General features: G+C 31.8%; 3 protein-coding genes across 4 annotated transcripts; 1 reads left to right on the forward strand and 2 right to left on the reverse strand.

Moving 5' to 3' along the window:
* Positions 1-1,812: 1,812 nt before the first annotated feature.
* Positions 1,813-5,385, reverse strand: LOC137831739 (uncharacterized). 2 transcript variants are annotated; one of them, XR_011084475.1, is made up of 5 exons: positions 5,074-5,351; positions 4,589-4,706; positions 4,272-4,497; positions 2,043-2,162; positions 1,813-1,961 (listed from the first exon to the last, which is right to left on the reverse strand). XR_011084475.1 is itself a non-coding variant. In XM_068639539.1 (4 exons), the coding sequence occupies exons 1-4, from the start codon at positions 5,223-5,225 to the stop codon at positions 2,134-2,136; spliced, it is 525 nt and encodes a 174-aa protein (XP_068495640.1). In that variant the 5' UTR covers positions 5,226-5,385; the 3' UTR covers positions 1,813-2,133. The 2 variants fall into 2 exon arrangements, 1 of the variants encoding a protein (XP_068495640.1); XM_068639539.1 differs by having other exon boundaries at positions 1,813-2,162; positions 5,074-5,385.
* A 3,313-nt stretch (positions 5,386-8,698) lies between these two features.
* On the forward strand, positions 8,699-11,165 carry LOC137831749 (acyl carrier protein 4, chloroplastic). The gene is made up of 4 exons (XM_068639553.1): positions 8,699-8,921; positions 9,495-9,605; positions 10,518-10,640; positions 10,745-11,165. The coding sequence occupies exons 1-4, from the start codon at positions 8,859-8,861 to the stop codon at positions 10,871-10,873; spliced, it is 426 nt and encodes a 141-aa protein (XP_068495654.1). The 5' UTR covers positions 8,699-8,858; the 3' UTR covers positions 10,874-11,165.
* An 83-nt stretch (positions 11,166-11,248) lies between these two features.
* LOC137831748 (protein CANDIDATE G-PROTEIN COUPLED RECEPTOR 2) lies at positions 11,249-14,243 on the reverse strand. The gene is made up of 6 exons (XM_068639552.1): positions 13,808-14,243; positions 12,330-12,521; positions 11,922-12,084; positions 11,739-11,841; positions 11,566-11,647; positions 11,249-11,478 (listed from the first exon to the last, which is right to left on the reverse strand). Exons 1-6 carry the CDS (start codon positions 14,081-14,083, stop codon positions 11,401-11,403), a joined length of 894 nt encoding a protein of 297 aa, XP_068495653.1. The 5' UTR covers positions 14,084-14,243; the 3' UTR covers positions 11,249-11,400.
* Between the last annotated feature and the right edge of the window lie 1,020 nt (positions 14,244-15,263).

Below are 15,263 nucleotides of genomic sequence, written 5' to 3' on the forward strand. Positions count from 1 at the left end.
TTATTAGTGTATATAATTTCTAATTCAAATTTAGTAATCACAACTTTTTTTAAATTAATTATATTTGTATGAATAATTGAGATCTTTAATATAACTAAATTTTAAAAAAAAAATCAATCACATCAATCTAATCTACTGTAAACTTTTATATTACTTTTTATTCAAAATTATTTATTTTCTCACATCCAGTTTCACTCTATTTTTTTTTTCTTTCCATTCTCACTTCTAATCTAAACACGAATAAATATATGACAATATTTTCACCATATTAATTTTTTTTTCCTTAAACATAATAATTTATAAAAAAATCCAACATCACACAAGATTTGGATTTATATGTAAAAGAATGAGTGAGCTACTTCAAGTTAGGTTTTTGAATGCATCACTTTTTGACTTTGTTGTTGTACTGAATGAGATTTGTCAATTCCCATATTTTGACTTTAGTCACAAACGTGTTTGGGTTGGCAATATGGTTAAGACAGTAGTTGGGAGAGAGTTGTTAATTTTTGACACTTAAACATTAATTACATTTTTTATTACTAAAATTCATTAAAAATATGAAATTTGATAATTTTTGGTTACCTAGTACTTATCAGTCATAAAATCTTAATACTCACAATTAGAAGTAACTGTGCATATTCCATACCAAAATTTTAATTAGAATTATGACGACCTACTTAAATTTTTTTATTATTAAACAATTATTTATGAGTCATAAATAATTATTATATTATTATACTACTAATCCGATTATAAAGAAAAAATCTATAAATACAGACTTTTTAGGAAATACAATGTATTATATTTTATACTCTTAAATTTGCATCCTTTGCGTCGTACATAGTATTTTAAGTGTGCCTTTCATTTTTATCATACACTTAAATTTTTATACTCTTAAATTTGCATCCTTTGCGTCGTACATAGTATTTTAAGTGTGCCTTTCATTTTTATCATACACTTAAATTTGCATACTTTGTGTCGCACTTATTATTATTATTGACTTAAATATCAAATAATCTTTTACTTAAATATCAAATAGTCTTTTTAAATGTGCTTTCCATTTTTGTCTAGAGACTTTTTAAGTGTGTCTTCCATTTTTGGCTAGAGACCAACTACGGCACATATTATATCAGTGTATTTTTATTTACTTAAATAGCAAAGAGTCTTTATTAGATCTGTCTCCCATTTTTGTCTAGAAACCACTGAAAACGAATTTGTGAAATAATACACAACTCTTCAAATCATTTAAATAAGTATTGTGTTTTGGTATTTAAATTCATCCCAAATCATCTATTAATATAATAAATTATTAATTTTTATTTATTATTTATGTGTGTCGTAAAAGATACCAATGGAAAAAGACAACATATATTAAGTTGTTTACTATTTCTTTTTTGCTTTAATATCTTTTCTTCTTTTAATTTAAGTTTTTATTCAATTTATTTACATGAATTATTTAATAAAAATACAATATAAATATGGAAAACTATATCAAAATGGAAAAGAAAAAGAATAATAGTTTTTAAATTTTATATTAAATTTTAGTTTTTAGTATATCTTATCCAAATCAAACCTAATTTGCTAGTAATCAAGTTAGTTTAATTTGATGAAAAGATGTCATTTACTTGTGACTGTAGATAAATGGGATGGATAATGGTATGCTTTACAACTCGTCCAGTTAGATCCAAATTCTTGGAGGTGGGTATAGGATCCTATAGGATATGGCAAAAATTTACATTAAATTCGTCGTAATCAAACATTTATAATGGATCAATTTAAAATAGACTCATAAAGAAGTCATGTTCGAGTAAATTGGCAGCAAAAAAAAAGTGATACAAATTTTAAAATTATGAGGTTAACATCCATTGAATACAAGAGTACAACGCTACAATGGTGAAATTCTCGATGTCTTTCCACACAGCACAATAATTCGATATTATCATACTCTATAGAATTTGCATCTGAAAGAACCAAATCTTCGTTTATCAAAATACTATCTCAATAGCCAAGTCGATATAGTTCATTTGGTAAAGAAACATTACCCAGTCGATGACAGAAGCGCTTGCAGACATTAAAGCAACGTTTGAATAATGTTAATGCTTCCCCTCCATCAGTAATACAACTATGAACTTATCAAGCTTTTATACGGACCACAAATGAACCTGCTCAATGATGTAGAAAAGGAGATTGTCAGAGCAACTCATGCAGAGAAAACAAATTTTTAAACATACTTGTATTTGGGTTTAGAGGGCAATAGGAGATAAAATCAGAGATATAAGAATGAGAATGGGAATGCATTCTTATTCAAGATAATTATTATATATATGTCCTAGGCTAGCGACTATTACCCATGAGTACTAAATGCATTTTATCTTGTGATACAAGGATGTACTATTTTCTAAGTATCATTATTCCCAACAATTAAAGTTCATCACTTCACAACTAAACTTCAAACAAACAATTTATAACTGCATTGTTGACTCAAAACCAAGGAATTTACGTACTGCAATAGTTTTTCTTTTTGCTGAGTGCAATGTTAATAGTTTGCCATAATTAAATATAGCAAAAGAAGCAGATAAGACAATTAAAGCATCATTACCCTATATTAAGACTGATTATACTAAGATACGTAAACCTGCAACAGTGACATTTAGGGCTTATAAACACAGCTGGATAATGTTTATATTCTACATGTATGGGGACAAACAATCTTGTTTAAATTGTTCTAAATTAACAAACACAGGTTAATAAAAATAGATATTAACATATTTTTTTCTAGAAACAATGCAAAAATTAAGCTTCTTAAACTGAGGCAATAACTGCAGTATTTCCACTTTATCATCAGCACTATATAATAATTTTATCCCATAGCATGAAGATCTCAAAAGTACAGATCATAATAAATACATAGTAAATAACAGGATTATCATCAATCAGGCCCTTAATAGACTAAAACTTTAAACAAAAATTCAGACTTGCTTCTGTTGCTCGATGGTGACCTTGGTACACAGCAAAGCTATAGTCTTATGACCAAGTGAATAGCAAATTCTAATCATAGAAGCAAGTACATGAGCCTCTCAAGTCCCCAGTGCATATAGGGGCCCTTTGTTTGAGCTGTTTTGAAGGGCAAGGGTTATCCTTTAATTCAAAGATGAGTTTAAAAATTTGTAATAATTATGCAAGTTTTTCTGCAGCTAATCAGTCAATGATGAAGGGCTTGTATATGATATATTTTTGTTAACGCATAGAAATTAGAATGTAATTAAAAACAAATATACATACAAACTTGCTCTACTTCGCCCAACATAATTTGATCAAGAAAACTACAGCCAAAATCTAACATGATACTTGAAAAAGTAAGGATGCTCTCGCACTCCTAAACTTCACACTCTTGGCCATTAAATATCAACTAGACTGGAAACCATTTAAAGTTTTTTTTCCAAACTGATCAAATTATTAACACGTTTATTTTGCAACAATATTAGATAATCACAGTTACCAATCCTAACTAGCCACGTGGAATTTCCAACCCCAAAATTGCTATATAGGATAGCAGAATGACTACTATATACTAAACTCTTATTTTTAGGATAAATAATCTATATCAATATGCTACACATACAAGTTTAAATGTAAAAGTTTGCATAACATTAAAAACATATTCATTATTAATAATAATAAAAAGAATCGTAATCATCCAAAAATCCAGTCAAGACACCAAAAAAACGGGCAAAGAACAGTCTACACATAGAGCAGAGTAGGGACTGGTCAGAAAAACAAAGATAAGGTCGGAAAAAGTCTGACTTGGCTGGAAACTATGCAAATAGCAGTGAGTGGAATGGGTTTTGTCCAAACAGTGGGCAGGGAATCATAATTCCATATGCTGAACATGAAACAAGGGTCCAATTTTCAAACCCTTTGGCCGAATGAAAGTGATCAAAATTGTGAGATTTCCCCCTAAGCATACATCAAAAGATGCAACAAGAGTGAGGGAAAAGGAATTTTTAACCCCTTGTTATAGGCTATGTATGTGACTTCTGCTAATAAAAACTCTCCGCACTCTGAAAAATATAGAAGCCAGAACACAACACTGAATCAATATAGCATCGTGATTACACACGATTGAGAACTATGGATAACCTTTACCCAACTAAGAAGGACAAATAACTTGTGCATCCAAAAACATTCGTAAAGAAAATGAACACTTCTCTATCCCTAAAAGTACTTCTCTAATATGAGTTAGAGAAAAAAAGAGACGGAGAAATACACACATGCAGGAAGGTTTGATATATCCGCAGAAACTGCACAAGGAATTCCCAAGTTGGAAAGAGCTCCTCTAATGATCCCGCATGGGAAATAAAGATGCATGCTCATTGCTTGTGCAGCCTTGTTTTCAGCCGTAGGTGAAGTACTATCTTCAACCGGAGTATCAGTGGATGGATCAACTGACATGCGTGCAAGCCAGCGAAATTTATTATCTTGCAACACAAATGTACCCTGCAACAGAACCAAATACATCCCAATCAAAAACTACATAATAATAATAATAATAAATATACACTCCCACATGATTCAATTCCGAACTCACCCTATGGTTTGTCTTCAAGTTGTCTATCTGTTTCTTAAATAGCTCAGACCAAAAATCCTTGCAGATGAACTTGATTGCTTCCAGATGATCCGTGAACCGAGGCCGCTCCATGGTATACCTATCAACAAACCAAATTTTCACAGATTAACTAAAAATTCAAAATAATTCCCTCAGAAACCCACAACGGAGAATTCTTACATTACATACAAAAACAATACAGAGCTAACCTACCCTAAATTATCACAACCATCCAGTGATGTCCAAGGTTTGCCAAATAAGGTATACAATAAACCTAGATATTATCTAAGAAATTTAGCTTAGTTTGATTTAAGGGATTATTCGTGGAATTGCGTAAACTCTCTAAAATCAGTGGTACTAGGGTGTTTTTTTAGCACAGATCTCCGTAGAGAAATTGAAATCGAAATGAAGGTACAGAGATCGTATAAAATAGGAATTTGATGATGTTATTAGGGGCTGGAAACAACCTTTCAGAGAGCTGGTGACCGACCTGATATCCAATGGCCTCGATCCTGCGTGCAGCGAGTTCGGGCTTGTTGGCGTAGAATCGATTGCAATAACACGCCACCATCTCCGTCAATAAGCTATCAACGCAACTCTCTGATACTTCCCGAACCATTCTCTCGCTTTCTCTCTAACACGCACTCGCTTACAATGAAAAACGAAAGAATCAGAATCACTACACACTCTGAATCTGATTAGTCCTACTCGTCGTTCTTGCTTCCCCTTGCCTCACCCCGATCCACACCAACACATCTGAATTGAAACTAGAGAATTACTTCCTGCACCACCATTTTTATTCCGCACACGCACAATTTAAATGTAATGACTAAATTGCCCCGTGTGTTTATCCCTCGTGCACCCCATTTTTATTTGGCACCCCGAAATTGAATGAAATGACCAAATTACCCCGTATGTTCATCCCTCCTGCACCCCATTACTAGTCTCACCGCCACAATCACAGTAGCTCATAGTGCACTTAGAAGAAGAAAAACAACAAAATTTTATGGCAATTGCTTCCTGCACCCAACATTTTTAAACCTACACCTAACAAAATTTTAAAATTCTGAAAATACCCTTTATTTCAAAATTGAAAATAATGCATTTTGGAAAAATAGATCCGGAAGAGATTATTGTATTCTAAATATAAAAATCCAGAAACAAAAATCAAAATCCTATTTCGGATAAAAAAAATCCATAAGAGATTATTGAGTTCCAAAAAAGGGATCCAAAATGTAATTTTATATATACCCATTTTTTTTATGGTATTTTCTTCTTTTCACCTATAATTGGGTGCAGTTTTCCAAGACATGAAATATGGAAAACTCTTTATGGTGTGTTCTGAAATATTTGTTTAGGGTTTATTCTAGAAAACAAGTTTGAGAATGTATTATTATACATATTTTAGAAAACTTATTCAGGAAAGTCCTTTTGAAAATGTATTTAATTAATTTTATAAAGTTTGTTCTTAAAAAAATTGGTAATCTCAAAGTCACTTTAAAAAAGGGTAAAATAGTCTTTTCAAAACTTGTGAGAGTAAGTTCAGATTGAGGGGTATAAGAAGCAATTGCCTTGAAATTACTGTATTTAAATAGCCTTAATTCTATGGCAATTTCTTCCTCATCGTATATTTTGGATGTGCATCCAATAAAACTTTTAAAATCTTATTTTATCCTTGTCTTCTTTGTTATGAAAAAAAATGTGCAAAAGAGTTTGGTGTCCGTTTGAAGTACAAAGGAGGTGTAGTTGGTGTGGTGGTGAAGGAAATGTTTCATTTTTAACTCCGATTGACATTGTTTCATCTTCGTTTTCGCACATTCATCTTTCATTTCACATATTTTTGAGCTCAGATGTTCACAGATAATGATATCTGGAAGTCTGGATATTGACTTAAGGATGCATAAGTCCATAATGCATTGCTAGTAACTTCAGATATACAAATCCATAAGTAAAATAGATTTTCAGTTTAAGCTTCTAAACGCACAATCGAGTAAGTGAAATTTCAGGTTTGAGTTTGAGTTTTGGATATGAATATCCTAGATGGTTATATGTGTTTCGGATTTCTACATTTGGAAGAGTTTTTTTGTGCATATGGAGATTAATATCCACAAGGTAACTTATATGTTTTTTTTTCAGCATTGTTAATGGATACAATAGACTCATACATCTGCGACGTGTTTCCTTCTCCGGTGCTTTCACTCTCTGTCGCCGCTGAAGTCCCTCAAAAACGCTGCCTGAATGTTGTCTTCCTTGTCTGTATTTAAGGGTTTCGTCTCTGCCTCAATGAAAAAAACAATGAACGGTGCTTGGTTGCTAGGTTGTGTGCACTTAAATGTAACCCTAATTTTCATTTTATTAAGGGTGCTTTGATTTTTTCACACGAACATGTTGGATACGAGTCCAAAATGATATAGTGTAAGGAGAATATAAATAACCATATATCATACTTTGATCTGAGGTCCATCATCAAGGTAATTCGGTAAAGATTATTGTTTCATGCACCTAATCACAATAAGGAAAACACAAAGTTACACTCGAGGGTTTTAAAATTAAAAATAAGTTTTGACTTTCCTTCTTTTTTATTCGTGTGCACTGTTTTGCTGGTTGGGGTTCTCATTTCTCTTTCGTCTTGCCTGCGTTTTCTGAATCCACCATGTTTGCTTGGTTCTTTGCACTTGTATATGATGGTTCATGATTTCTTTTTTATTGATTTTTGACATCCATTTCAGGTGCATTCCATTATTGGAGAAAGGTAAGATCAATTTTTTTAACTTTCCAAAAATATATTTTCAAATTATACATATTAGTTATGTTTATGAAAGTTCATTTTGGAAAATATAATATGAGAATACATTACGTACTCCTAAATCTAAAAATTATGCGCCTAATTCCATTCCAAATTATGCTCCTAATTCCATTAATACATTTTGGAATCCTAAATTCAAAAATAAAAGAAACTCCAATATTACCTTTTTCAACAAAGGTATTACCCTAAAAATGGATGTTTAAAAACACTAGAAAATACCAATGAACCACAACACAATAGTGTAAATAATCAATCAAACACAATGTATTCAAAAAATGTATTAAAAAAATTTAGTGAAAAAAAAACTAAAAATAAGCTTATGCAAATGAAAGAAAAAGGAAATTCAAAACAAAAACCCTAAAAAGTTAATTTTGTCCTTTCCATATGATATAATATGATTGAAGGCAAATCAATTCATACGGACTAGGAAGCAATAGCATTTGGCCGATTATTGCTCATTGCACTATCATAGTCTTACATCATTCTTTAAAGTCCTTACAAAAAGTTTTAATTTCAGAGATATTTTAAAAATATATAATCATGATTAATTTTTAATTATTTTAAGTTAGTCATTCTAAAACATCCTATAATAATTTTATTATTATAAAATAACATTTTAAAAATAAGTTAATATATATTTCGAAATATTCATTTCAAAATCATAAAATTTTGCACCAATTTTTCTCCATAGGCTTATATTGTAGCATGCATGTCACAATATTAGATAAAGCCATGGGAACAGAATTGTACAAAACATCTTCATAAGCCCTGTCATAAAGAAGTAGGTCCTTCGTTTGCAAAATTTCATAAATATATTATTTCTCGGTATATCTTAAATCATAAATTATAAATCCTAAATTATAAATTCTAAAATATAAACCTTAAAATATTCATTACACAACATTGTCCAATAAACTCTTACTTCGTCCTCAATTTTAGTTAAGCTGGAAAATTTTCATATAAGCTATTTTACATGTTTGGTGGTTAAAACATTGTAAAATATTATCCATTTTTTTTAAGAAATAATATATTATGAAAAAAAAGTCTTATAATATATTATGAAAACTATTTTTTGTAATGGAAAAATTAATTTCAAAAACTTTTTTTTATTTTCAGAAAAACTCATACAAAATAAATGATTGAAAAGAGAAAATAAGGTACAAATAATTTAAAAAGTAATAGAGAAAAGGGTGGAAATGGAGGGAGTAGACTGAGTATTTTAAAATGTCCAAAAAGTGGGAGTTTGAAAGAAAAGGTGCAAAGCCCAGCCCAAGATTACCCATGTCTGAGGTTCCGAATCCAAAGAGAGGACACTTTCCTGCAGCCAACAATCACGGGTACTGCTATATATATCTTCTCTCATCACACTCTTCGCGTTCTCCGCCACCTTCTACCTCTTCTCTCCATTTTTTCTTCTGCGCCTTTGCACCTTCACAACACATCACAATGGCCACCAATGCACTCTCGGGGACATCACTCTCCATGCGATCTCTCACTTCTCAAACGCAGGTATCGTTTTCCTTCTCCTCTTCCTTATCAATTCTACCTGCTCTGCTCCGCGCTTCGTTCCCTTCCTGATCTGCTCCTTCCTTGCGGCAAAGTCCTCGATGCGTTTGTTTACATGTTTATTTTTTTTTTCTTTATAGGACGCGATTTGTGACCGACACTTCTGAATCTTAATTTTTTGTTTGTTGCTGTTTTTTTCACCGACTGATCACTGATTGCTAGTTCCACTATTTTTTTTTTCACTTCAATTTTTGTCTATTTTAACTGTGAAAGGCTTTTAGAAAAAATCAGAAGATTTTGGGGTTTCTCAAGTTACATGCCCAACAAGTGCATACTATTTTTTGTTATTTTTTTTTTCTGGTTGAATTAGTGAGAAGAGTTGGACAAAAAATGATAATTTTGGACAAAATCGTGTGTTAGATTCTGCACATATGAATAATGGTAATTAAATTTGTTCACATGAAAAAAAAACTCCGAAAAAACACTTTAATGTCTTACAATTGGATTTTGTTGTTTTATTTTTTATTCATTAATTAATTCTTTAATGATCTTTGTATGGGTGATTTTGTTGAACAGGCCTTCACCTCACTTTCAGGCCAGAGATCTGGTTTGATTTCCAGCTTTGGGAGAAAGAATGTTTCTTTTAACTTCCAGCCGCGACAAATTCGCCTTCAAATTTCCTGTGCTGTAAGTAGCTACTGCTGTTTATGATTTGTTTATGATTTTTCATATTTTTGCGTTGGACTATTGTTTGCGTGGATATCAAAACACTGTATTTTAGACTTCTTAAGTCTATTGCTGATATGTTTTCTCTAGATCGGATTGTTCTTCATGAACTCTCTCTGTGAAGTAGGGTGCCTGAGAAATGATTGAGAAAAAATGTTATGTGAATGGTGAAATAGTATGCGTAAGTAAAACATGAGATTGCTCATCCTTATTTTAATTAATTACCGCTTGGCCTCAACTAACCATCCGTGTTCTGCTTGGCCTCAACTAACCATTCGTGTACCATTCGTGTTCTGCACCATATATTAGCATACATAAATTTTATGATTTGTAAGAGATGGTTTTAAATGAAGAAACACTAATCAACTACTACTTGGAGCTTTTACGGGGATATTACTGCAAATACCACAATTAACCATTTTATTATAATTTGAAAACGTAAATTACATAATGATCTGGTTTTTGGAATCTTGTGCTTTTATTAAGTTTGTGAAGGGCTTTACATGTAGGGAACTGTATGCTTGTTTGTTATGTGCACACCTTTAATTAATCCATATTCAACACCATTTGACAAATGTGATGCAATCAATGAAATAATATATTTTCTATCCCTCCTTCAATGTAAATAGATCCATTAAATCTTCTCTTGTTTGAGCTTTACCAGCGAGTGAAAACGAGCATATGATGAATGTAACAGACTTTAGCTTCTATCAAAAGGGCTAGAAAGCAAATTTTGCCGTGTTTGATTAGAATTTTTACCAAAACAGGCCATAAATGACTAGGACTTGCCTTCTCTCTTTGTCCGTGCGTGTATATGTATTTGTATATTTGTATTTATAATGTTTTCATACTTATGTAAACACCTTTGAGCAGGCTAAAGCAGATACAGTAGATAAGGTGTGCGAAATAGTAAAGAAGCAGTTGGCCGTGGCTGAAGGTGAAACTGTGACCGCAGAATCAACATTTCAAAAACTTGGAGCTGATTCCCTTGACACGGTAACGAGAAACGCCACGGCAACACTAAACATTTCAGTATAGTATCTACGATCTTATCTTACATATGCAGTGAATGATTGTGGATTTCGTTTAAATATTTGTAGGTTGAGATCGTGATGGCACTCGAGGAAGCATTTGGTATCGCCATTGAGGAAGAGAGCGCACAGACCATCACTACAGTTCAGCAAGCTGCTGATCTTATCGAAGATATCATTGACAAGAAGAGTTCTTAGAATAAACATGTACCAGAAGGTTTGAGTAAACATGAACTCATAGTCTCCGTACCGGTCAACGTTTATGGTGTGGGGCAATTTTGAGTCTAGAGTGTTTTAGTTGTGAACTGTTGTTGCGTGATAAAAAAAGTCTGAGAACAAAAACAAGTTAGTCCAACCTTTTGCTTCTGGATATTAGTTATATTGAGTCGTCTTTTTGCATTAAGTGGTTTCTGTCTGTGATATGTTAATTTTATCAGAGATAGATTATTTATGTTACTGACATTTTATGTTAATTTTATTTAGTTCTCAATTCTTGCTGGATTATTAAGATAATTAGGTTATTGCTAAAATTAGGAAAGGAACCTCAACAGCACAAGCGGAGAGAACTCCATATACGTTTAAAGTCATTTTCATTAAATAACAGAACAGTTGAGGTTCTAACAGATAAACATTTTTGTACATGATATTGCAATCTGCTGGCATAGTTATTTCATTTGCATAGTCCCGATACTGATGCAACATTAATTTAGCTAATGCTGATAACATCATTCCCAATCCGTGTCGAAGAAACCCGCATCTTTCATCTCGGAATAATACACGTTTTCCAAATGAAAATTTTCTTCCTGAAATTCCGAAGCAAAAACATGATTATTAACAAGGAAAGTTGTCTTTAAACACTAGCTAAATGTTTGAAAATAAACGGCACTAACCTGAAAAAAGTCTGTTTGGAATGTTGTAAACAAAAAAGGAAGGTAAAATGCATGGTAAAAGACAACTGCGACACGATACAACCTGTGAACAAAGAGTAAACAAGGCTTTAGACAATGTTGCCAAAGAAGGACAGCTCAAAACGGATCTCTTCTCAGTTAAATTAGGATCTAACCAGAAACCAAATGCAACACCATTTCCAGTGAGCCCACAAGCAAGTGTCGCAGCCGCATTAAAAATGAACATGACAGCAACATACTTGTAAAAGGCAATTTTTGCTGCATGAAAGGAAAGGAAAGGAAAGGAAATTAGGAAGCCAGAAAAAGTTAAAAAAACGCATGTTAAAAAAAACACTCACCAGGCAACGTTTCTCTCCATCCGGAATGGTACATGAACATTATGAAGCCATAAACAGCAGTGAGCAACAGCTTGTGTACAACCAACAAGTTCCACTTCACATGATTCGTATTTTCATTGCTGTCGACGAATAGTGGGATCCCAAATACAAAAAGATATATAGCCTAACAAGAAAAAAGGTGCAATCATTCTTCCATCAGACGATGCAGTGCCAAAGTAAAGCACAGATTTCGATAACAAAAAGGAAATCTGCATGCTTTTTTCATTTGGCGTGAAAAAAATAAGTTGATTTGGCAAGTGAGAGAGCACTAACGTGCTTTGTTATCTCCACCTAGCGTTGGTCACATTATAATAACATGATTTAACCAAGGACAATACTTTGTATTTTGGTAAAAACCCAAAGAAATACCTTCAACAGTATATCCAGGCCAACAACGAGCGTTGAGATACCAAAAGTCCGTTTCATTGCTTCTAAGCCACCTGCATGATTTCCTTGAAGTAAAAAAGCCACCAAGCTCACTTCCAAAAACAGCATTCCGGAAGTAGTAAACAAGGACAGCAAGTTCCATGACAACTCTCTTCTAGATGTGCACTCCCATGCCTGGAGTCATCAAAGATCAAATAAAACATATATTAAACCACTACTCTAGTCTCAAGTGAAGGTACAGAAAATCCTAGTAAACAAGAAATGAGCATTAGAAAAAGCAAATTCCAATTCGTATAGGAATTATGTCCTATCTGAAAAATCTTTTTAGGTTTCATTTTTCATATGTTTCCTATATTAGCGCTATTTTTGGTTTCCATACCCAGACACTATCCTTTTTACTCTAAACACATTCTAGTTGTCAAGCGTCTAATTTGATCACGTAAAATTGTTACAAAATAGAAATTGACAAGGTATCTTATAAATTTTCAGACAAAATGAAATAACCACAAATTTTGTATGTTTCTTTTTCAATTTTATGAGAACAATTTGTGACGGATTAATAACCCCTATGATATTTTTGACAGTTTCGTACCCCCAATTTCCATATTGTAACTAAAGCAATTAGGTTATAGCCATAAGAGCCGAAACATATAAATGCTAAATATACGGAATTAACCCAAATCCATAAAAAGTCATTTTAGCCCCTAGAGAAATAAACGGAAAATTGCTAGTTTTCTCAGAAAAATAAAAATAAAAAGATTCATACTAACATAACTTAAAATTGAACCAAAGAAACTAAAAGATTGAAAATAAATTGTTTATCTTTTGAGACTCTATTATATAGCAGTACTTGATTTGATCGTATAAATAACATACTCACTTCTCCTTCTTTTTTCTATTTTTATTAAAAATTACAGTTCGGGAATGAAAAATACAGCAAAAAATGACTTTGTTTCTCTTTATTTTGAAGCAACTTTCATCAATTAGCACTACTAAATGTAAACGTCAGGGGAAAAGAAAAAGTTACAATAAATTAATTTTTTAAGTGAATATAAGGAAAAATAATTTAAAATTAGCATAACTATAAATTAAAATTAGCATAACTATAAATTAAAGTCAAAGTAACTTCTCCAAAAGTTGAACATTAATTTATATTAACTTTTTATTCATTTATTTTTCGTAATAAGAACTCATGGCTTCTTCTATCCCTAGTCAAGGCACTCGTGTAAGTAAGTAGTACAATGAAATCCCACTCCTTAGGTATGACACTCAAATAACGAAACATTTCTGCAAACATTTGTTATACTCATGAACTAATTTTAAAGCTTAATTAACCGACTCTGCTACAAAATAAGTGAAAAAAAAAAACGTTTCCCATGAAATCTCTTTATGGAAAATGGCATAGAAATTGGTAATTGACATATGAACAGAACAATCATTATACATGAATTAGAACGAACCTGGAGAAAGCACCAAGCGAGATTGAGAAGTGTGACGAGCCAGAGCGATGCGTTGTACGAAACGATGATGTAGGAGCGAGCAAGGGAGAGTTTGAGGAAGGTGTGTCTGGCTTGAAGTGTCAGGTACATGAGGAAAATGAAGGAGGGAATGATGAGAATGGCATTGTGCCAGAACCCGTGACATGCGAATAGCCAATCGTGGAACGCGTGGGTGGAACCGGTGGCTATCACGCCACGTGAGTCGGAGACTTGCGATATCACTGACTGTGGAACCATAGTGTCTGAAAGGGGAATTGCACGGGAGAAGAAAACCCTAATTTTCTGATTTCGACATGTAAATGGAGCTTCGCCTTCAATTTGTTACGTGGCCCACTGGTTCTAACCTCTTTGACCACTGAATCTGACTTCCGTGTCCTTAAGTTGTTTACTGTTACATAAATCTTCCGGAATTAAATTAATTGTATTTATCATCCAATTATTATAGAATGAATTTTATTATTTTAAAACGGTACATTATTAAATATGATTTATGTAATTAATTAATTTATAAGGTACATTATTAAATATTACATATTTTTTTAATGGAACTTTTGGAAGTAAAAATAGATGGAGAGAGATTTCACATATTGAGAATATTACGAGATAATAACAGTATAAAATTAATTAGTATAGTGTTTAATGTTAGAATAATAATTATGTCAGCTAAATTGAGAGTCATCATTTATTTATAGAGACTTTTGAATTGATTTTTTCTTCTTTATCTTTTATCATCAGAATAACATTATATTTAAATAATAAAATCACATATTTTATCATTCTACATTATTTATGAGTTTACAATAAATAAATAAAAAATATTATATCTAAATAAAAGATCTATCCATTAATATAATATTTCATTAATTTCTTCTTATCTCATACAACAAATAATATATGGTACAAAATTTTAGAAAATAAATAAGAGAAAAAAAAACTTGTTCTCTATTAAAAAATACTGAACTTAACGATATTAATTCCTTATCCAACTTTTTCACATTGATTTTGTGTCCGATCAACACCATATCGACACATAATCGATATGACTCGGACACAAGTAAAAAATACAAATAATAACTTTATACATAATTATAAATAGATAAATTTGGTAAAATAATATCTTTAAATTGTAAAATAAATTTATCATAATTATCTTAATAAGAATTTCAAAAGTTAAATTTGGTAAAAAAAAAAATTAAAAATTAAAAATAATAATTTTCAAATTAAAAAAATGAATCCTATATTATTTATAAAAACTTTGAATACGTGAAGTTGGGAAACCGTTACAAAATGGAAGCGTTCATGGCTGCATCGAGGTCACATACACCTCTCAAGTTTTCAACCCATAACGTGTCTGTATTTGGGAACAGATCCTCAACTCCCTCCACAATAGCAGGATACCACTCCAAGACCCTTCCAC

This window comes from Phaseolus vulgaris, chromosome 6 (genome assembly GCF_000499845.2).
Source record: "Phaseolus vulgaris cultivar G19833 chromosome 6, P. vulgaris v2.0, whole genome shotgun sequence".
Classification (NCBI taxonomy): domain Eukaryota; kingdom Viridiplantae; phylum Streptophyta; class Magnoliopsida; order Fabales; family Fabaceae; genus Phaseolus; species Phaseolus vulgaris.

Bases quoted from the DNA above. Each gene is read 5' to 3' on its own strand.
- LOC137831739 (XM_068639539.1), bottom strand. From the start codon at position 5,225: ATGGTTCGGGAAGTATCAGAGAGTTGCGTTGATAGCTTATTGACGGAG. The intron at 4,707-5,073 runs GTTGTTTCCAGC...GTTTGTTGATAG, and splicing joins GGTCACCAGCTCTCTGAAAG to GTATACCATGGAGCGGCCTC. The intron at 2,163-4,271 runs GTGTGTATTTCT...ATCATTGAGCAG, and splicing joins TATATCAAACCTTCCTGCAT to GTTCATTTGTGGTCCGTATA.
- LOC137831749 (XM_068639553.1), top strand. From the start codon at position 8,859: ATGGCCACCAATGCACTCTCGGGGACATCACTCTCCATGCGATCTCTC. The intron at 9,606-10,517 runs GTAAGTAGCTAC...ACCTTTGAGCAG, and splicing joins GCCTTCAAATTTCCTGTGCT to GCTAAAGCAGATACAGTAGA. The intron at 10,641-10,744 runs GTAACGAGAAAC...AAATATTTGTAG, and splicing joins GAGCTGATTCCCTTGACACG to GTTGAGATCGTGATGGCACT.
- LOC137831748 (XM_068639552.1), bottom strand. From the start codon at position 14,083: ATGGTTCCACAGTCAGTGATATCGCAAGTCTCCGACTCACGTGGCGTG. The intron at 12,522-13,807 runs GTTCGTTCTAAT...TGATGACTCCAG, and splicing joins TCGCTTGGTGCTTTCTCCAG to GCATGGGAGTGCACATCTAG. The intron at 12,085-12,329 runs GTATTTCTTTGG...TTTTCTTGTTAG, and splicing joins GCCTGGATATACTGTTGAAG to GCTATATATCTTTTTGTATT.